The sequence below is a fragment of the Tachyglossus aculeatus genome, chromosome 17, assembly GCF_015852505.1.
Source record: "Tachyglossus aculeatus isolate mTacAcu1 chromosome 17, mTacAcu1.pri, whole genome shotgun sequence".
Lineage (NCBI taxonomy): Eukaryota > Metazoa > Chordata > Mammalia > Monotremata > Tachyglossidae > Tachyglossus > Tachyglossus aculeatus.
In genome coordinates this window covers 45610540-45633799 of record NC_052082.1, presented here as the reverse complement: position 1 = coordinate 45633799, position 23260 = coordinate 45610540, and the positions used below count along the sequence as shown (strand labels likewise).

Below are 23260 nucleotides of genomic sequence, written 5' to 3'. Positions count from 1 at the left end.
GCAGAGCACTGTACTAAGCGCTTGGGAAGTACAAATTGGCAACACATAGAGACAGTCCCTACCCAACAGTGGGCTCACAGTCTAAAAGGGGGAGACAGAGAACAGAACCAAACATACCAACAAAATAAAATAAGTAGGATAGAAATGTACAAGCAAAATAAATAAATAAATAAATAAATAGAGTAATAAATATGTACAACCATATATACATATATACAGGTGCTGTGGGGAAGGGAAGGAGGTAAGACGGGGGATGGAGAGGGGGACGAGGGGGAGAGGAAAGAAGGGGCTCAGTCTGGGAAGGCCTCCTGGAGGAGGTGAGCTCTCAGCACTGCCTTGAAGGCAGTGATAACTATTTGTCTAGCAGTGATGAGTAAGATAGCATGAAGCAGAATACTACTTGGTTCTCACTGAATTACAGCAAAATTATTTTTCTCCATTAGACTGTTCAAATGGGCAAGTGAAGTCTGTCTTTTTCATTTAATAAAGAAAGCAAATTCAATTTCACACGGTGCTGTCCTTGTCCAGATTTGAACAAATAAATCTTCAACCTCGCACGGATCATTGGCTACCCATTTTTACTCTCATCAGGCTGCAGTGATAAATAGAAAAGTGTTCCCCCCCGTTCTGTGGCGGGGCTATGGGGCTTGTTTCTGTTTACTGCCTTTGTGATTTTATGGTCTGGAGAGAAATCTTAGGGCCTGGGATTGGGGAGATCTCACTGACAGTAAAGAACTCCGTAGAAGGAGAGACAACTGGATAGACCCATGCTACTGGAGGGTTCTTATGTGCAGTTTGGAAGAGATTAAGGTCTTGGAATTTCTGTAGCAAGTGGATGGACACTGAAAGGGAAGATCATTGGATAAGAGTCTGGCCCTTGGCGTCCATTTCCTTCGTCCCGTAAACGCTCAGTACAGTGCTCTGCACACAGTAAGTGCTCAATAAATACGATTGTCTCCCCCTTCTAGACTGTGAGCCCACTGTTGGGTAGAGACTGTCTCTATATGTTGCCAGCTTGTACTTCCCAAGCGCTTAGTACAGTGCTCTGCACACAGTAAGCGCTCAATAAATGCGATTGATTGATTGATCTTTGAGAATGGAGGGAGCTCCTTGGGTCAGTGCGCCCAGAGTCAGAAGGACCTGGGTTCTAATCCTGCCTCTGCCACTTTCCTGCTCTGTGACTTTGAGCACGTCACTAAAGTTCTCTGTGCCTCAGTTACCTCATCTGTCAAATGGGGACTGAGACTGTGAGCCTCCTGTGGGACAACCTGATTACCTTGTATCTACCCCGGCGCTTAGAACAGTGCTTGGCACATAGTAAGGGATGAACAAATACCATAAAATGGGGATTGAGACTGTGAACCTTATGTGGGACAGGGACTGTGTCCAACCCAAGTACCTTGTATCTACCGCAGTACTTAGAGCAGTGCCTGGCACATCATCATCATCATCAATCGTATTTATTGAGCGCTTACTGTGTGCAGAGCACTGTACTAAGCGCTTAGCACTGTACTAGCACTGGCACATAGTAAGCACTTAACAAATACCAACATTATTATTATTATTAGTGCAAAGTAAAGGGACAGTACTGCCCCTCACATTTGGATGTGTCTTGACTGAGACTTGGGTTTGTAATGCAGCTGATGTTGTTGATGCTAATCGGCAAAAATATGCAGAGAATGGGGCCGGGGCAATTCTGGCCCTTTTTGAATTGCCTGTGTCCACAAAGGTTCATGACCTTGGAGTGGCCCGAAATCTGTAGGTGATTATAGATCCATGGAAATCAGCCGCGTCTGTATACGGCGACCTACTGGAAAGAGCCGCGGCCTAGGAATCAGAGGACATGGGGATCCAATCCCGGCTCCGCCGCTTGTCTGCTCTGTGACCTTGGACAAGTTGCTTCACTTCTCGGTGCCTCAGTCCTCTCATCTGTAAAATGGGGATTAAGACTGTCAGCCCCACGAGGAACAAGTGTCCAACTCTTAGTACAGCGCCTGGCATGTAGTGGATGCCATTAGGAGAAAAACAACAGCAGCATTCGTTGAGCTTCCACCAAAGGCAGTGTGTGGTATTATGAGCATGGAAAGTACAAAACAAAAGACGTGACAAGGTCCTTGCCCACGAGGACAAACATAAGAAAGATTTACCATGAGGAGCAGGGACCGGGTCTTATTCCCACCAGTCTGTTCTTAGTGCTTAGTACAGTGCTCTGCACACAGTAAGTGCTTGATAATAATAATAATAATTTTGGTATTTGGTATTTGTTAGCGCTTACTATGTGCAAAGCACTGTTCTAAAGCGCTGGGGAAGATGCAAGGTGCTCAGGTTGCCCCAAGTGGGGCTCACAATATTAATCCCCATATGACAGATGAGGTAACTGAGGCACAGAGAAGCTAAGTGACTTGCCCAAAGTCACACAGCTGACAAGCGGCAGAGCCGGGACTTGAACCCATGACCTCTGACTCCAAAGCCCGTGCTCTTTCCACTGAGCCACGCTGATAAATACTATTACTAACTATGAAGGTCAAAGTAAACAATTGATCAAGTGTATACGCGTGAGTTCTGAGATTGGGTATAAATTGTGTTCAAAGATTCTAGAGATGGCTGGTGGCTTTATACAGCACAGGGTAATCATCATCAATCGTATTTATTGAGCGCTTACTGTGTGCAGAGCACTGTACTAAGCGCTTGGGAAGTACAAATTGGCAACATATAGAGCCAGTCCCTGCCCAACAGTGGGCTCACAGTCTAAGGGTAATAGGAATCAGAGAAGGCTTGTTAGAAGAGGTGGTATTTCAGGAGGGCTTTAAATATGGAGAGTGTCACCTGATCTTTAGGATTTTGGAAGGGAGGGAGTTGCAAGCTTGGGGAACAGCTTAAGTGAGGGGTTGGAGTCTGGAAAATTGAGAGCAAAATAAGGTTTCAAGGTTAGCAGGTTATTTTGTTTATTATATGGTATTTAAATGCTTACTATGTGCCAGGCACTCCATAAAGCGCTGAGGTGGATACAAGCTAGTCAGGTTGGACACAGTCCGTGTCCCACTTGGGGCTCAAAGTCGTTATCCCCATTTTACAGATGAAGCAAAGAAAAGGCAAGTGACTTGCCCCAGGTCACACGTAGCAAGACAAGAAGCGGCATGGCTCGGTGGAAAGAGCTTGGGCTTTGGAGTCGGAGGTCATGAGTTCGAATCCCGGCTCCACCAACTGTCAGCTGGGTGACTTCGGGCAAGTCACTTCACTGGGCCTCAGTTACCTCATCTGTAAAATGGGGATGAAGACTGGGAGCCCCACAGGGGGCAGACAACCTGATCACCTTGTAACCTTCCCAGCGCTTAGTACAGTGCTTTGCACATAGTAAGCGCTTAATAAATGCCATTATTTAGCATTATTTAGCCATTATTTAGCATTATTTAGCATTATTTAGCATTATTTATTTAGAGCTGGGATTAGAACCCATGTCCTTTTGACCCCCAGGCTCATGCTTTATCCACTAGGCCAGGCTTCTCCCGCTTTGTTTGGGAGAAATGAAAAAGAGTGAGTTGGAGAGTCACAGGTGAAGAGAGCAGAAAGGTAAGATGGGGTGAACTGGGGGAGAGTCTGGGTGTGGGGGGATGAAGGAAACCAGGGAGGGGATTTTGTGGAGTGGGTGCCAAGTGCTGCTTCAGAAAGGTGAAGAATGCAGCAATGTTTCGCACAGATTGGATTGAGGAGAGACTGAAGGCAGGGAGCTCAACGAGGAGGTGGATGCAGTAGTTTAGCCGCAGAGTGGCCAGAGCTTTTCCACAGTGAAAGCTGTTTATGGGGGGAAGAAAGAGCAAAGCCGTAACCTTTGGGAGGGAATTGAAGATTGGGAAAATGTCTCTGGGGGTTGTGGATGAGGGGAAAAGGCAGTGAGGGAAGAAGAAGAGCGTGGTCAAGTGGAAAACTGAGCTGAATTATAGCAAGACAGAGTGAATTTGTAATGACAGAAGTCAGCCTGGATTTCCACCAGCTGTATTGGGCCACATGGATGCAGCAGCGGAAGGAGCCTGCTGTGGGAAGTGTTCCAGGCTTTGGTTAGTGGTGAGAGAGTGAAAAAGGAATGGTGGAGGGAAGGGGCAAAAGCGCTGAGATTGGAGAAGACAGAGTGGGGCCGGGGGGGCTTTCCCATCTAGGGATGGGAGGACTGGCGGGAAATCTAGGAGTGATAAAAGGATCTGGGTTAGGTGATAGGTGAAGTGGAGAGGACAGGAAGGGTGAGCACCTGGAATAGCCAAAGAGGATAGAACAGGAAGGGTGAGGGAATCTGGGAAAAGTGGAGGATAGAAGATGGAGATTGTGGTAGGGGGAGCATCATTATCATGGAGGTTGAAGTCCCCAGGGATTACAGTAGCAGAGAAGTGTGAGAGGAAATTAAAAATGTATCAGAAGCTGTGTGGAAAGCAGAGTGGCCTAGTGGAAAAAGCACAGGCCTGGGAGACAGAGGACCTGGGTTCTAATCCTACCTCCACCACTTGCCTGCAGTGGGACCTCGGGCAAGTCATTTAACTTCTCTGTGCCTCAGTTTCCTCATCTGTAAAATGGGAATTTAATGCCTGTTCTCCTTCTCACTTCAACCGTACCCTGGGGAACAAGGATTGAGTCTGACCTGATTATCTTGCATCTAATCCAGGGCTTAGAACACATGTAGTAAGTGCTTAAGAAAAAAAAAAGGGCAAGAAATGCAGGTGTGGCACCAGGAGGGCGGTAGGTTTCAGCGATCTGTAGCTTTAGAGGGTGGTAGAGATGGATGATATGCGATGCAAAGAAAAAGAAGAAGGGGGGAAGACAGACCAAAAGCGACACTGGAGAGGAGTGGGCTGTGAGATGGGGAGAAGATAAGGCCTATGGGGAGAGTGGGAGGAGATGATGGCCCCTCAAGACTATGACGGGGGAGATCATGTCATCAGGGGAATGTTGAGTCTTAGCGATGGCGAGGAGGAGTGAGCCACGTGGCCCATCCTAATAACTGTGGTATTTGTTAAGCGTTTACTATGTATTAAGCGCTGTCAGGTCCCACATGGGGCTCACAGTCTCGGAGGGCGAACGGGCATTGATCCTCATTTTGCAGATGAGGGAACTGCCGCAGAGAATTTAAATGTGTTGCCCAAAGTCAAACAGCAGCTCCTGGCAGAGTCAGGATTAAAGTCCAGGTCCCCCGACCCCCAGGCCCGTGCTCTTTCCATTAGGCCCCTCTGCTTCCCAGTTATCAGGCTTAGAAAGTGTGTAATTTTTGCCTTAAGGCTTCACCTAAACAGTGTAACCTCTAGTTTAGAATCCAGAAGCTTCAGCCCATCCTCAAGAGGGCCAGTTGTGTAGAACGACAGAATCAGTCCTGGCTGGCCAACTGCTGAACTATGCGGTTCTCGCTACTGACTTCAAAAAGCCCTATCTGACTTGGGCCCTGGGCATTTTGGAGATTAGACTTTGCATCTTCCCCTGATTTGTGATCAAACTGGGCACTTCCACTGACCGTTCCCTGATTGGAATCACAGAAAAACCCAAAGGCTATTATCAAACTCCCAACAGATGACCCTTTTAGATGTGGGCGTGCACTTGATTGTTGTCTGCCATCCACTTAGTCGCTTCCAGGACAGGTGTGGGCAGTTCTTTGGGATGGAGGGCTACTTACCAACTTTTGACTTACCAAACTTGAAGCAGACTGACACACCTCTGTCTGTCACTGGGACGAGGTCTTCGGTTCGAGAGGCAGACGTGGCTGGGCTTCCACCCGAGGCGACTCCTAGTTACCACAGTGGCCCACCGGGCCCTCAGGGCTAACTTGTTTCAGAAAGTTCAGCCAAGGCTGTGGGTCCCAACTGAGAATATCATGGGTCTAGGCTGCTTCCGTTAGAGCGTAAGCTCCTTGTGGACGGGCACTGTGTCACCTTGCTAGTCCATATTTTGGAAACGCCAAGTACAGAGCACTGCACCGTAAGGGCACTCAAATGGTTCCACTGCTCTGCAGTGACTCCACAGTTCTTAGCTGTGTCAAGTAGTTTTGGGGCCAAAGTCTTTGGCACTTGGAAAGTATAATTCGGCAACAAATAGAGACGATCCCTACCCAACAACGGGCTCACAGTCTAGAAGAGGGGCAGACTGTGAGCCCTAGAAAGGACGGGACAGTCCCACGTGGGGCTCACGGTCTTAATCCCCGTTTTACAGATGATATCTAAGGCACAGAGGAGCGAAGTGGCTTGCCCAAGGTCACAGCAGAAAAGTGGTGGAGCCAAAATTAGAACCCAGGGCCTTCTGCCTCCCGGGACCGTGCTCTATCCACTAGGCCATGCTGCTTCATCTAAAACTAGACGCGTATTTTTTTTTTATAATGACGTCTTCTGAAACAAAGGTCATTGATTTCTGTGTGAGAGAGATACTGCAGCCTTGGCAAGCTCCCTGTTTGAATCTGCTGAATGTTCTCTTCGCTGAAATCTATGCTAAACCTTTACCCCGGTATTGATTGAGAGAAAGAAAAGTATTAAATGATTTCTCCCAAGAAATGAATTCGGCAGGTGCAATCTTGCTTTTGCTAGTGCTGCTATTGAGGCTTGGAGCTTATAATACTTCTAGCCTCAAAAGTATCCTCCTAGTCTCCTGTAGCTGAATTGAGAACAAAAAACTAAAAAGGTAAAAAAAGGTCAAATCACCCCAAAGAATGTGCAAAATACAAGACAGTTAGGGGGAAAGAGACTTTAGAAATCAATGAAAATGTCTTCATCGTTAATATAAAAATTCTTAAGGAGTGAGGTCTTGTGCAGGAATCTCAGGGGTCTGGCATCCTTATACTCCGTTTTCCAGCCTTGTCGTTATTGCTTTGTCACCTTGGTTATGTCATTCTGATCCCTTATAAAATGGGTATGACAAATACTTGTGTCACATAAGGCCCAGAATGCTGAGCTCTGAAATGGACATCTTCCTTTAATGTTTCCCCAGGTGATGCCCAGAAGCAAAAAGAAGCTGACCTGAAACATCAAGAGTTGTCATCAGATGCTGGTGGATGGAATGACTTTGCAACTCTATTAATAGTCTTTGAGCAGTGCAAATCCAGGTATATGTGAGAAGGAAGCATTCTGTCATTACAGCGGTGAAAATTAATTACCTTGTGCATATGGCACTTGCAACATTGGACACTAGCAAATAAAGCACAGTGCTTTCTTTGGGGTTACAGGATACTTGAATGCAGATATTGTCTTTGTCTTTAGAATAATAATAATGATAATAATAATAATAATAATGGCATTTATTAAGCGCTTACTATGTGCAAAGCACTGTTCTAAGCGCTGGGGAGGTTAACAAGGTGATCAGGTTGTCCCACAGGGGGCTCACAGTCTTCATCCCCATTTTACAGATGAGGTAACTGGGGCCCAGAGAAGTTAAGTGACTTGCCCGAAGTCACACAGCTGACAGTTGGCAGAGCTGGGATTTGAACCCATGACCTCTGACTCCAAAGCCCGGGCTCTTTCCTGCTGAGCCCCGCTGCTTCTCTGTTTCTTTAGAAACAGCTTGGCGTAATGTTTAGAGCTCAGGCCTGGGAGTCTAATCCCAGCTCTGCAACTGGTCTGCTGTGTGACCTTGGGCAAGTCACTCCACTTCTCTGTGCCTAGTTACCTCATCTGTAAAATGGGGATTGAGACTGTGAGCCCCCCGTGGGACAGAGACTGTGTCCAGCCTGATTTGCATGTGTCCACCCCAGCGCTTAGTACAGTGCCTGGCACCTAGTAAGCACTTAACAAATACAATAATAATACAGTGTAAACAAGGAGGAACTGGGTTGCTTTTCACTTTCAAGAAGTTTTCTATAATACCTGCGTTGCACTTACAGCAAATCTCCAGCTAATTGGTGCCAAAGACATTGGATCCATTGGAGGGGCTTGAAGTCCGCATTCAGTGTAGAAGCTCAACTTCGCGAAATAGCCAGTAAACTTAAACTGGTGAGTGCTATCTTAAATGTATTTCATGCTGTCTGGCTTTCACTAATTTATAGCTGCTTTTTAATCTTTCCACCCCCCCTCAAAAAGAACCTGTACAAACCTATTGATTTCTTTCCCCATTTTTCTATCTCCTGTATAATAGTGAAGTTTCTCTACAGCTGACCTCCAATCAACCAGTCAATCAATCAATGGTATTTATTGAGTGCTTACTATGTGCAGAGCACTGTATTAAGTGCTTGGGAGAGTACAGTACAGCAGAATTAGCAAACACATTCCCTGCCTGTAACGAGCTCACAGTCTAGGGGATGGTGCACTGATGAAACAATTGTCCCTGGGTGTGCTAGCAGTTTAAAAAGAAAAAAAATATTAGCATCCAGCCCGCTGGAAACTGCACTTTGGGGAACAGGGACCTGGATGGGAAACACAATGGCCCTGAGCAGGGAGCGCTTGTCGCGTTTCCCCAGTCAATCAAATCAGTCGTATTTATTGAGCACTTACTGTGTGCAGAGCACTGTTGTTTTGTGGTCTGTCTCCCCCTTCTAGACTATGAGCCCGCTGTGGGCAGGGATTGTCCCGTATCTGTTGCCGAATTGTACTTTCCAAGCGCTCAGTACAGTGCTCTGCACACAGGAAGCGCTCAATAAATACGATTGAATGAATGAATGAATACTAAGCGCTTGGAAGAATACAGTATAACACAGTCGGTAGCCACGTTCCCTGCCCACAACGAGCTTACGGTGTAGAGGGCATCTGCGCATCAGGCAGAAACTCCTCACCCTGGGCTTCAAGGCTGTCCATCACCTCACCCTCTCCTATCTCACCTCCTTTCTCTCCTTCTACAGCCCACCCCACACCCTCCGCTTTTCTGCCGCTAATCTCCTCACCGTTAGGCCTCGTTCCCGCTTGTCCCGCCATCGACCCCCGGCCCACGTCCTCCCCTGGGCCTGGAATGGCCTCCCTCTGCCCATCCGCCAAGCTAGCTCTCTTCCTCCCTTCAAGGCCCTGCTGAGAGCTCATCTCCTCCAGGAGGCCTTCCCAGACTGAGCCCCTTCCTTCCTCTCCCCCTCGTCCCCCTCTCCATCCCCCCCATCTTACCTCCTTCCCTTCCCCACAGCACCTGTATATATGTATATATGTTTGTACATATTTATTACTCTATTTATTTTATTTGTACATATCTATTCTATTTATTTTGTTAGTATGTTTGGTTTTGTTCTCTGTCTCCCCCTTTTAGACTGTGAGCCCACTGTTGGGTAGGGACTGTCTCTGTATGTTGCCAATTTGTACTTCCCAAGCGCTTAGTACAGTGCTCTGCACATAGTAAGCGCTCAATAAATACGATTGATGATGATGATGATAGAGGGGGAGGTGGACCTTAATATAAACAAATTATGGAGCACCAGGCTGTGATGCCATGTAGAATGCTACGTGTGCTCGCAGGGGGATGTGATGACGTCGTATGGAACAGGCGGAGGCAATGACGTACCCGAAGCCAGCGCTGAGTTTTTAGGCTCTTCCCCACCACCGTCTCTCCAAGAAACAAGGAGAAATAAAGAACTCCCATCTGCTACTGAAAAATGCATTCCAGGAAGGGACGTCTTAAAAGTTAATCAGGAGGCAGAGGTGCCTCACAATGGCGATAGCAGCTCACGAGTCACGGGAAACAGCATGGCCTAGTGGAAAGAGCACGGGCCGGGAGGCAGAGGACCGGGATTCTCATCCTAGCTCCGCCGCTTACCTGCTGTGTGACCATGGACAGGTGACTTAACTTCTCTGTGCCTCAGTTTCTTGACTGTAAAATGAGGATTTAATACCTGGTCAATCAATCAATCGTATTTATTGAGCGCTTACTGTGTGCAGAGCCCTGTACTAAGCGCTTGGGAAGTCCAAGTTGGCAACATATAGAGACGGTCCCTACCCAACAGTGGGCTCACAGTCTAGAAGGGGGAGACAGAGAACGAAACAAAACCTATTAACAAATTAAAATAAATAGAATAAACATGTACAAATAAAATAGAGTTATAAATATGTACAAACTACATATATACAGGTGCTGTGGGGAGGGGAAGGAGGGGGCTCAGTGCGGGAAGGCCTCCTGGAGGAGGTGAGCTCTCAGGAGGGCTTTGAAGGGAGGAAGGGAGCTGGCTTGGCAGATGTGAGGAGGGAGGGCATCCAGCGCTTGGAACAGTGCTTTGCACGTAGTAGGCGCTTAAGAAATGCCATCCTTATTCCAGGCCAGGGGGAGAACGTGGGGCCGCCACTCACCGCGGCCGTCGCCAGGCTGTGCGTGTTGGGGAGGACGGCCAGGAGGAGGAGGATGAAGAGGAGGATGCTCAGGCCCAGGCCTTTCATTCATTGTTGTATTTATTGAGTGCTTACTGTGTGCAGAGCACTGTACTAAGCGCTTGGAAAGTACAGTTCCTCCTTCCTACTTAGACCATGAGCCCCATGGGGGACAAGGGACTATGTCCATCCATCCCAGTGCATGAACAGTGCTTGACACCTAGTAAGCACTCAACAAATGACATAAAATAAAAAAGGAAAAGCCGTAAGTCAACTGACCTGTGGACTCTCCACAAGAGCAAAATCAATCAATCAATCAATCGTATTTATTGAGCGCTTACTATGTGCAGAGCACTGTACCAAGCGCTTGGGAAGTACAAATTGGCAACACATAGAGGCAGTCCCTACCCAACAGTGGGCTCACAGTCTAAAAGGGGTGGGCTCACAGTCTAAAAGGGGCACTGTGAGGAAGCCCCTCTCATGGGAGTGGGTAGTGGTCAAGAAGAAGAGCACAGCTGAATTGGTTTTACTGCCACCGAGGCCAGGCCGTAAGGTGGAGCCTAAGGCTTAACCCTCTTTCCCAAAATACAGCACATTTTATAACACATTTAAAATCCCATTCTTTCCAAGAGACGTTCCCTGACTAAGCCCTCGTTTCCCTATCCACCCTCTCCTCTATGTCAACTATGCATTTGGCTTGTACCCCTTAAGCCGATAGTCGCCCTCAGCACTTCTACTATTCTATTTCTCCTGCCTATAATTTATTTTAATGTCTTTCTCCCCCTGAAGGCTGGAAGCCCCTAGGGCGCTTACATTTCGAACATTTAGAACAATATAGAGCATGTAAACAACGCTCTGCAAACAGTAAGCACTCAGAAAATAGCGTGGCTCAGTGGAAAGAGCCCGGGCTTCGGAGTCAGAGGTCATGGGTTCAAATCCCGGCTCCGCCAATTGTCAGCTGTGTGACTTGGGCAAGTCACTTAACTTCTCTATGCCTCTAGTTACCTCATCTGTAAAATGGGGATTAAGTCTGTGAGCCCCACGTGGGACAACCTAATCACCTTGTATCCCCCCAGCGCTTAGAACAGTGCTTTGCACATAGTAAGTGCTTAATAAATGCCTTCTTCATCATCATCTTCTCTGATAACACCACTGAAACTTTTTTTTATGATATTTGTTAAGCACTTACTACGTGCTGGACATTGTTCTAAATGCTGCGGTAGGTAGAAGGTAATCAGACTGGGCATGGTCCATGTCCCACATAATAATAATAATAATAATAATAATAATAATAATAATAATAATGGCATTTGTTAAGCACTTACTGTGTGCCAGGCACTGTACTAAGTGCCGGAGTAGAAACAAGAAAATCGGGTTGGACACAGTCCTGTCCCATGTGGGGCTCACAGTCTCGATCCCCATTTTGCAGATGAGGGTACTGAGGCCCAGAGAATCATTCAGTCGTATTTATTGAGCGCTTACTGTGTGCAGAGCACTGTACTAAGCGCTTGGGAAGTACAAGTCGGCAACACGTAGAGACAGTCCCTACCCAACAGCGGGCTCACAGTCTAGAAGAGTAAAGTGACTTCCCCAAGGTCACACAGCAGACAACCTTCTAACTCCCAGGACTGTGCTGTATCAATCAATCAATCAATCGTATTTATTGAGCGCTTACTATGTGCAGAGCACTGTACTAAGCGCTTGGGAAGTACAAATTGGCAATACATAGAGACAGTCCCTACCCAACAGTGGGCTCACAGTCTAAAAGGGGGAGACAGAGAACAAAACCAAACATACCAACAAAATAAAATAAATAGGATAGAAATGTACAAGCAAAATAAATAAATAAATAAATAAATAGAGCAATAAATATGTATGTATGTATCCACTAAGCCATGAGCCTTAATCCCCATTTTCCAGTTGAGGTAACTGAGGCACAGAGAAGTGAAGTTACTTGCCCAAGGGCACACAGCAGACAAGTGGTGGGACCAGGACTAGAACCCAGTCCTTTTGACTCCTAGCCCCATTCTCTATCCACTAGGTCACGTATTCCTTTCAACGCTTTCAGACTTCGTGATAGTGCTTTGAATAGGATGCGATCTATTTGTTGGATACGCCCCGGGCTCGCCCAACTGCTGCTCCAATATTTAGTGCAGTACATCAAATTTCAAAGCAATTTCAAATAAAATACCACAGTAGTAGTCTGATGGGAAGCAACAAGAAGCCATAGCTTGGCACATAACACTCAGGTAGCTCTTGAGTTAGGCGTTGCATGTAGCAGTTTTAAGAGATTGTCTGACACTTAAATACGCCGAAGTGCTTGGACTCAGGCAAGTGTCACTTTAATCATCATCATTAATCGTATTTATTGAGCGCTTACTATGTGCAGAGCACTGTACTAAGCGCTTGGGAAGTACAAATTGGCAACATGTAGAGACAGTCCCTACCCAACAGCGGGCTCGCAGTCTAAAAGGGGGAGACAGAGAACAAAACCAAACATGCTAACAAAAAATAAATAGGGTAGATATGTACAAGTAAAATAAATAGAAAATAAAAAATAGAAAATAAAATATAAAATAAAATAAATATATAATATAAAAAATATAATATAAAATAAAAATAATAAATTAACTTTAATGATTGCAAAGCATTTGGCGAGCACAATTTTGTGTTGTGTGTGTGTGTGTGTGTGTGTACCGATGTTACTTGTTTGAATTCAAAATTTTTTTTATTATTGGTACGTATCTACACTATTTGAACATGCAAGTTCATTGTGCCGATTGTATTTGTCGTTTAGTTTTGGATGTAAAAAAAGGTATATTTTTACTCCTAACGTGAGAAGCAGCGTGGCCCAGTGGAAAGAGCACGGACTTTGGAGTCAGAGGTCACGGGTTCAAATCCCGGCTCTGCCAATTGTCAGCTGTGTGACCTTGGACAAGTCACTTCACCTCTCTGGGCCTCAGTTACCTCATCTGTAAAATGGGGATTAAGACTGTGAGCCCCCGTGGGACAACCTGATCACTTTGTAACCTCCCCAGCGCTTAGAACAGTGCTTTGCACATAGTAAGCGCTTAATAAAATGCCATTATTATTATTATTATTATTATTATTATTATTATTATTATTATTTTAAGACAATTGCAGTGGGCATCTGTAGACTCCAGGAGCACCTTTCCGATCTCTTGTTATTCCCTCTAATTGAATCAACCAGGAGTCTTTATCGAGCTTTTCTGCAACACATTCCCTCCCCATCCCACCTCGCCTCGTTTTCACTTTTCATTTCATTTCAATAATTTTATTGAATGTAATTTATAAATGAAATCCTTTCATGTCAAAATTCCAATAATTTCCTTTCATTATGGGAAGCAGCTTGGCTCAGTGGAAAGAGCACAGGTTTGGGAATCCGAGTTCATGGGTTCTAATCCCGGCTCCACCGTTTGTCAGCTGTGTGACTTTGGGCAAGTCACTTCATCATCATCATCATCATCATCATCAATCGTATTTATTGAGCGCTTACTATGTGCAGAGCACTGTACTAAGTGCTTGGGAAGTACAAATTGGCAACATATAGAGACAGTCCCTACCCAACAGTGGGCTCACAGTCTAAAAGGGGGAGACAGAGAACAAAACCAAACATGCTAACAAAATAAAATAAATAGAATAGATATGTACAAATAAAATAAATTAATAAATAAATAGAGTAAAAAATACGTACAAACATATATACATACACACTTCACTTCTCTGTGCCTCAGCTACCTCATCTGTAAAATGGGGATTAAGACTGTGAGCCCCACGTGGGACAAACTGATCACCTTGTATCCTCCCCAGCGCTTAGAACAGTGCTTGGCACATAGTAAGTGCTTAACAAATGCCATCATCATCATTTTTGAGACTGGTGGATCATGCAGCGGTTGGTAAAGCCAACAGAAGTAGATCCTAGGTATTCTTCATCTGAGGACACTGTATCTCATGGATTTATTTCCCTACCGTGATGGTGATTTTGGTTTTTTTTTTTTTAATACAGAATCAAGATTTTCCCAAGGAAACTTTTGAAGGCTCTAGAAATGAAATCCTAAGAAGATGCCTTTGCACAGGGTATTTCACCAATGTGGCCCGTAGGTGAGTGATATCACCGTTGGAGTGATAACAGGAAGCAGGCTGGAGGCCACAATAGCACTAATTAAGAGACTGTTGGTAATGAGGGTGCCAAGATTAGAAAACTGATACTGCTGTTACAGCAGTGATAATGGTCCCATCTCTTTCTCATTTGGGCTAAACCCCTATTGAAGTCATCCATCGAATTAGAAGGGTGGAAGTTAATTGTTTCCTTTCTTTTCACTTTTTAATGTCCCTAGATTTTTCTGCACTTTTGCTTTAAGCATGATTCAGTCTTTCCTGTCTTCCAAAGATGATATGGACACACACCACCACAAATAGGGCAACTCTGTGTAATAATGCAGCCGTGAATTATGTAACGTGACGCAGCTTGAGAAGCAGTGTGGCTCGGTGGAAAGAGCGCGGGCTTTGGAGTCAGAGGGCATGGGTTCGAATCCCGGCTCCACCACATGTCTGCTGTGTGACCTTGGGCAAGTGACTTAACTTCTCAGAGCCTCAGTTACCTCATCTGTAAAATGGGGATTAAGACTGTGAGCCCCACGTGGGACAACCTGATCACCTTGTATCCCCCCAGTGCTTAGAACAGTGCTAACCACATAGCACGCGCTTAACAAATGCCATCATACTTATTATTATTATAGGAATTCTTGTTTCAAGCCAGGATTAAAAAGATCCCTCAACAGCAGTGTTTTTAGTGGCTCATTATTGCACAGGGAACCTATTGCAACGTTATTATTAATGATGATGATGATAATGAGAGCGATAATCAAATTTATTCAGCGTATTAAGCAGAGCCGAAATTGGAAACTAGGATTTACAGAACCTTGCTCTTTCCAGTAAGGGATGTAAAATTCGTGGAAACTGAACTTTAGGCTGTTGCAAATTGGTTTCCGGTGCCCTGCTCATGAAGTGTGAGGAGAGTGCACACTACTGGAAGGAAATTGTAGGAGGGTGATTATTGTTTTTAATATACAACCTTTAACTTTGAATTAAAGAAGCACTTTTAATTATATTGATGTATTACAAATCAGAACCCTCAATTTTGTTTTAGCTCTAGATGGTAGAGCTGGCTAAGGTAATAAAATAAACTACATCTTAATCTGGTGTGTTCGCCTTCCTGGAAACTATAATTCTGTAGTGTTAACTCAGCACTCTGCTTAATTTGGTTATTTGTATGTTTCATAATTCCAAATGTGTTTTCAGGAAAAAAAATTATTGTGTTAACAGGTCTGTAGGAAGAACATTTTGCACAATGGATGGGCATGGAAGTGTAGTCCACATTCATCCTTCATCAGCAGTAGGTTATCTTATTTTTCAAACTTTGGAATGCATTTTGTGATGTTTAATAAGAAGCTGGAAAAACGTTTCTTTAATGTTGCCCCTTGTTTAACTTGTGAAAATTTAGATATTTGTACCTATGTAGTGACCTTATTCTTATGTTTACATCAGGATGAGACCCCTCACCCCGCTTAAAATTGTCCTTTTTCTAGAAGCAATGTAAGCGTTTATTAAATGCTTGGCTGCTGCAGCCTGTCATAGATCCAGAGTACTTTATGTTCTATACTGTGTTTGAGAAAGAAAAATGGAGAAAATCACTCAAAAACCAAATTTGTGTTTAGCTCCATGACCAGGAAATGCAACTGGAATGGATCATTTTCCATGACGTGATGGTTTCCTCCAAAGTCTATGTGAAGACAGTGTGTCCAGTTCGGTATGAATGGGTCAAGGATCTATTGCCCAAGTTGCACGAAATTGACGCGTACGATTTGAGTAGCGTAGCCCGAGAAGAGGTGACGGAAGAAGAAATGACCAGATGGAACAACAAGTCTGACCTAAAGCGACCTAAAGGTGAGAGAATCAAAGATAGTAATAATAATGGTGTTTGTTAAGCGGTTACTATGTGCCAAGCACTGTTCTAAGTGCTAGGTCTAATGTCATAAACCTCCAAATTATTCCTAATTATAAGAGCTGCTTTTGTAGTTTAGAAAAGCCCCTTTCTTCTGTCACACGAGGTGTTCGTTGGACCCCGCCATCCTAACACGTGAAACTCTGATCTCTTCTCTGTTTCTTCACTGCGTTGCTTTGAAAGAACTAGGGGGTTTGGGTGCTTTTTTGCCCTCCCTCCAAATCAGTCATTCAGTCAGTCCATCGGTGGTATTTGAGTGCTCCCTGTGTGCACAGCATTGAACCAAGTGCTCGGGAGAGTATAAAATAGCAGTTCCCTGCCCACAACAGTCTCCTCTTGCTGTAAAATTAATGTTCAAAAAAATGGCCCATCCCAGCACCGGGAGCTGTGTCCCATTACTCCTTGCTACCGTCTCTTTCACTAGATCCTTGATTATCCCTGCAGCTTCATGTCACTCCTAGGCTGTGTTATTATTGTGGCCCATTGCCGTTATGGGGCTCAGAGCTGACTCCAGCGCTCTCTTGGTCCATGACAGCAAGAATTTCTTGGATTAAAATAGTCCCGGAGAGGACTTGGAACAGCACGGACCTGCTGTGCTCCCCCTGGGGCTGTTTTAGTTGGCACGTACATATCTCATATGAAAATAGCTCCAGATGGAGCATGGAATTTTGCTTTAAATGGTACGAGCTGCCCATGCTTTTAGCTGATGTGACAGAGGGCAGATCCTACTTATGGCTTCGCTGCTCCTGCCTTGGAGAGGCAGGGGATGCTGTCTCACAGCGTAGCCGTGTGTGTGATAATGGGACTGTCGTTTGCTAGGTGAAATTATTTTTCCATTCTGAACTATCCAATTTTGTAGGGGTTCCCGAGGATTTAAAATTCGGACTTGTTTTATTTTCAGAAAAAAAAATTCTGAAATTTTCAAGTATTTTTTTCATTTTGTGACGGTTCCTGACTTTTTCCTTGAAAGCGGAGATACGGAAAAATGTCTTTTTTATGTTGTTTTGTTAAGCGATGAATAGCTCTCTAATTGGGAGTGAGAGCAAATCCAACTACAGACACCCCCTTTCCAGAATATTCTGGGAATTCTTCCCTATGGGAAGCTATGCTTTTTTTCAGTATTTTTTCTCTCCACGCCGTTTTTGTGGAACCAGGAAGAACACTAACCAGGATGTAGCTGTACAACTACTAATTTAGGAAAGCACCTGGCCTGGTGGATAGAGCACGGGACTGGGTGGCAGAAGGATCTGTGTTCCAATCCCGGCTCTGCCGTATATCTGCTTTGTGACCTTGGGCAAGTCACTTAACCTCTCTGGGCCTCAGTTATCTGTAAAATGGGTAATAAGACCGTGAGCCCCATGTGGGATAGGGTCTGTGTCCAACCTGATTAGCTTGTACCTACCCCAGCGCTTAGTACACATAATAAGTGCTTAAAAAGTACCGTGATATTATTATTACTAAGTCACTTAACTTCCCTGTGCCTCAGTTACCTCATCTGTAAAAAATGAGGATTATGACTGTGAGCCCCATCTGGGACATGAACTGCGTCCAACCTGATTAGCTTGTATCTACCCCAGTGCTTAGAGCAGTGCCTGATGCGTAGTAAGTGCTTAGCAAATAGCATAATGATGATGATGATGATGACATTTATTAAGTGCTTACTATGTGCAAAGCACTGTTCTAAGCGCTGGGGAGGTTACAGGGTGATCAGGTTGTCCCATGTGGGGCCCACAGTCTTAATCCTCATTTTACAGATGAGGTAACTGAGGCACAGAGAAGTGAAGTGACTTGCCCAAAGTCACACAGCTGACAATTGGTGGAGCCGGGATTTGAACCCACGAAATAGCATAAGGAAAAAAACAAGGGCAACTAAACTCTCAGCCTAGGAAAATTAGTCTGGAAAGAAATAGCATACATCTTTTCTTTGTAGAAGAGTACTTGTATCGTCTTTCCAACAGTTCTTTGATGCTAGCAGCAGGGAGACATATTGTGGTGGTCCTTTTTTTAGATGGGGTCACTGAGGAAAAGAATGCTGTAGGGACTGTGTCCAGAATCTCAGAGTGCATCAGTAGAAAATTTAGAATTGAGCCCAAGTCTCCTGACTTAAACTCCACGCTGTAGTAACTAGACCATACTGTCTCTCTTGAGTGTGACAAGTGTTATTCCTTCTCCATTTGCATATATTTCCCTGAGAATCTCTCTTCCCCCTTTTAACACCCCCGTCCACCGTCTAAAAAACTGGATTTTCTGATCTTATTTTGCATACGTCAAGATGGAACGGAAGGCTGCCTAAAGAAAATGGAGAGAAGGAACGATGACAAATCCGTATCAGATGCACGTGCCCGCTTCCTTGAGAGAAAGCAGCAGCGATCCAGGGACCTTTTCGGTGTGCCGAAGGAAACAGGCTAAGGGACCAGCCCCACTAGCTCAGGAAACGGAAAAGGCAGTCCAGAAGTCAGGCCCTTGGCCCCACCAAAGACTGCAGTTAGTTTGGCCAAGAAGCAGAGGAAACTGTTGGCTGCTGTTGAACATTCAGCAGGAGTGCTGATAAAACAGCCCTTGCCAATAATAATAATAATAATAATGGCATTTATTAAGCGCTTACTATGTGCAAAGCACTGTTCTAAGCGCTGGGGAGGTTACAAGGTGATCAGGTTGTCCCACGTGAGGCTCACAGTCTTAATCCCCATTTTACAGATGAGGTAATTTAGGCTCAGAGAAGTTAAGTGACTTGCCCAAGGTCACAAAGCAGACAGGTGGTGGAGTCGGGATTCGAACCCATGACCTCTGACTCCAAAGCCTGTGCTCTTTCCACTGAGCCATGCATGCTGCCAATGCAGTCAGGTGGAACTTCCAGGGAAATGAGTGGGCTCGGCTCCGACGGCTGAAATCGGAAGCAGCGTCATCATCATCAATCGTACTTATTGAGCGCTTACTATGTGCAGAGCACTGTACTAAGCACTTGGGAAGTACAAATTGGCAGCATAGAGAGACAGTCCCTACCCAACAGTGGGCTCACAGTCTAAAAGGGGGTGACAGAGAACAAACCAAACATACTAACACAATAAAATAAATAGAATAGATATGTACAAGTAAAGTAAGTAAATAAATAGAGTAATCATCATCATCATCAATCGTATTTACTGAGCGCTTACTATGTGCAGAGCACTGGACTAAGCGCTTGGGAAGTACAAATTCGCAACATATAGAGACAGTCCCTACCCAACAGTGGGCTCACAGTCTAAAAGGGGGAGACAAAACCAAACATACTAACAAAATAAAATAAATAGAATAGATATGTACAAGTAAAATAAGTAAATAAATAGAGTAATCATCATCATCATCAATCATATTTATTGAGCACTTACTATGTGCAGAGCACTGTACTAAGCGCTTGGGAAGTACAAATTGGCAACATATAGAGACGGTCCCTACCCAACAGTGGGCTCACAGTCTAAAAGGGGGAGACAGAGAACAAAACCAAACACACTTGGAAGCAGCGAGGTGTGAACCTTAAACGAGTGTCAGGAAGTGAGGTTTCTTTCTTGCTACCAGTTTGCCAGCTTTAACTGGCAGTGCATTTTGTAAATGGGGCTTTTCAAATCGGTGTGAACATTACAGCGTGACCTAGGAAAACTAAAATGAAAACTAAATTCTTCCTTGGTGCGGCTATGAAAAAAGTGGCTCAGGACTAAGATTTGGTTGACAGTTTGCCGAGACTGAAACCTAAGTGTATGACAGGTTAAGGCTGAATGTTTTAAGTAGTAGGAATTGAGAGAGAAAAAACTTAATCAGTTAGGGGATTTTCTACTTGTTAAGGTAGAATTATCTTTTCTGCTATATCAGTACTTTAACAAGTTGATTTTTTGATCCAATCTTCTCAACTGCCCTCAGAAAGGCGCTTCATCGGTGTCATAAATCATCATCAATCGTATTTATTGAGCGCTTACTGTGTGCAGAGAACTGTACTAAGCGCTTGGGAAGTACAAATTGGCAACATATAGAGACAGTCCCTGCCCAACAGTGGGCTCACAGTCTAAAAGGGGGAGACAAATCAGTGTGGTATAGGTAGTTAGGGACTTTCCTAAAGGATTTAAACTTCCACTTTTGAAGATAGCCCGCCCAACCCTCTCTGCCCCACGTGTAATTTCATCCTCAGCATCTGAGCTATATCCTGTTAAATGACCCCTCGTCTTCTGTGATTCCCTGGTTTTTAATGTTAGAAATTTAACATTTGCCTTTGTTTTTCAGCCCATGCATGACTGATTAACAATGTGGTGTATGACCTTCTTAAAGCCGGAGATTTCTGACTGGGGTTGGTTTTCCTTGGCATTCCAATTTCCACTGATTCTGAATAAAAATGAAGGGGACATGCATTTTAGCGTTATTTGGATTTCTCGCTTAATCTGAGGGGTAATCCGCAAAGGCGGGCTTCGAATAAAACTAGGCTTCCAGGCAAGGCTTCGGATCGTATCAGGTTCAGTTTCAGTCACAGCTAAAGCTTCTTTAACACTCTGCTTGCAGGTTGAAAGTAGAAACTGGTTATTTCTTCATTAGTTCCCTTGGGGATGCAGGAATCAAAAGATTATTGGATACCTTCTGGTAGTGTCAGGGAAATGTGTCTTTGTTTTCTGCAACATTCAGATGGCAGAACCATTTGTTCCCTGTGACAATCTGTACTTTAGATTCTGCTTTTCACATCCTATGAATGAATGGAAGAATTTTAACTCGGAGAAAAGCATCTGAGAGGGTAATGTTATTGCGACCATAACCTACAGCCACCTACCAAAGCCTTCTCTTGTTGATCCGTAAAATCAGCCTGGGTGGATACATCTGTTCAGTACTCATTCCCTTTTCTTTTTCCCATTTTAGTGTAATGGCTAATTCAGTGGGCAAGAAATGGAGTAAATGGCTCAGGCTGTTCTACTTTTTACTTCTTAGAATGACCCATGGGACTGAAAACAGTATTAGGAGTCAAGAAATATGAAATAAAAATTAGGTCTCGCTCTAGAACTGTTTCTTTCTCGTTTGCGACTCCACTATCTTGAGAATGGGAATGGCAGTATCCTCCTCAAGGATATTAAGATAATTATTGAAGTGTTTTCACAGAATAGTGAGATGAAAGGTGCCATAGGATGTAATATGCTGATATCCATTGGTTGACTCTCTACTAAAACTAAGGAAATTTTAAAAATTAAACTTAATTATAGCCCAGTGGCTCCTCAGTGTGATCTGAGATTTGTAGTTTTGTGATCAAATGGTCCCAGTTGAGACTTAAACAGGTGCCCAACAATTTGTGAAACTCCTTCACGCCAGCAAACACCTCATACGCCATTTGTTGCTCTCCAGGAATTTCCAAGTCCTCCCGTGGCTTCACAGTATTCCAGAGCTTTCAGGGTTTGGAGACACCTTAGGGAACCTTATCTAGACTTCAAGTGCTTCAGCTCCCAGATTAGGTTCATTTTAGGGGCTGAAGAAGTATGGGAATTCATCGCCTGTGTACCCATTTCCTTCCTCTCCTCTTTCCGCTTAATCCCCTCCCCTCCTTCCTTCCTCGTCCTCTCCCTTCTCCATCCAATAATAATAATAATAATAATAATAATATCTGTGCTTATTATGTGGCACAAATTGTATAGAGTTATTTACTGAATTATGTTACGTATTGAGTCCTAATAGAAGATATTCAAATCAGACCCAGTAACCCCTGGAATTCCCAGCCTAAGGGGAACAGAGAACAGGCATTTTATTCCCATTTTCAGATGAGGAAACTGAGGCATAGAGAAGTTGTTACTTGGTCAGGTCACACAGCAGACAAAGGGAAGAGCCTGAATTAGAACCCAGGTCTCCTGATTCCCAGGCCCATTCTCTTTCTATCAGGCCATGTTGCTTCTCTTTCCTCCCCTCATGTGCATCATTTAGATGATTTACCAAAGGGGCAAATATTTTTTTCACGATGAGAGGAAAAAAAGTCACATTTTAAATACAGCCTTTCTTTTTAATAGTGCTTGATGTGCTTTAGAAATACATTGGTTTGGGGTTTTACTACATTTTAGCATGGAAAGCCAGCCAGACTCAGATATGAATCACTGGACCCGGGTCTCACTTCAGGAATTGATTTGATGTGATTGTTGCAGTTTAGTTTAGGGCAATGTGCACTTTTTAAAAACTGTCGGGTTTTGGCAGTCATTATTTGAGGTTCAGAATCTGCTACTTGAAATTTCAGGGGTTTGTTTTACCGGCTAGAAGGAGTAAGAAGGTGAGTAAAGCCTTGCAAGGTTACAGCCTCTGGTTTGAAGAGAGATAGTTTGCTCCCAGGCTGATGTCTGCACCATTTAAACTGGCCCCTCCGCCTCCGGAAAAAGAGGCATTTGATGAATTGTGTGTACAAGTTAAAGTCCTGTTGCCTTACTGTTTTCAATAAATCCTACAATAAAAGCATGTTGTTAATTTCCTTATGCAAAATTAGATTATATCTGAACAGGACCTGGCAGTAGCTCCCATTTACTACATTTTGTTTTCTCGAATGGTCTCTGACTCAGGCCTTCTAATGATTCAATTTACTTTGTTTCAAGGCACCCCATAGCTCCTAGCAATAGATCTGGTTCAGAACCAAAAGATATTATTACCCCAGAATTTTGCAGATGTGAAGTCCTTAATCTGAATTAGACTCTTGTTGTTGTGTTGGAAAATGTTTGGAAATGATTATCTAAAAAAATTACTGGCTGTGCGGAGGTATAATCGCATAATGTTATTTTACTGCATCCCAGGCTGTTTTAAACTGTTTCCTAAGTCGTCTCTTATAGCGAAGGTAGATTTTCTTGCCCTATGGACTAAAAGTTTAAAAAATGCAATGGAGACTTTTATTAAAGTAAGAGTGATACTCTGCAGTTTAGAGAGCCTGAAATAAACTGAGTTTAAACCTGAATCTTCTGACTCCAAGTGCCATGCTCTTTCCACTGGGCCACACGGACTCTTCTCTGACCTATCTGCTGTAACAAATAAT

The 23260-nt window shown here is 44.2% G+C and overlaps 1 protein-coding gene across 2 annotated transcripts in view; it reads left to right on the top strand.

The window, feature by feature from the left end:
• The window catches only part of DHX40 (DEAH-box helicase 40), a 47144-nt gene extending 25317 nt beyond the window's left edge, over positions 1-21827 (top strand). Inside the window, exons 13-19 of one of the 2 annotated variants that reach the window (XM_038759592.1) lie at positions 6952-7066; positions 7841-7949; positions 14260-14354; positions 15579-15648; positions 15971-16199; positions 18530-18643; positions 20509-21827. In XM_038759592.1, coding sequence (XP_038615520.1) covers positions 6952-7066; positions 7841-7949; positions 14260-14354; positions 15579-15648; positions 15971-16199; positions 18530-18643; positions 20509-20519 — 743 coding nt within the window. In that variant the 3' untranslated portion in view covers positions 20520-21827. Of the gene's footprint in view, positions 1-6951; positions 7067-7840; positions 7950-14259; positions 14355-15578; positions 15649-15970; positions 16200-18529; positions 18891-20508 lie in introns of those variants that run through there. The other variant, XM_038759591.1, reaches the window with a different exon arrangement.
• The last annotated feature ends 1433 nt before the right edge of the window (positions 21828-23260 follow it).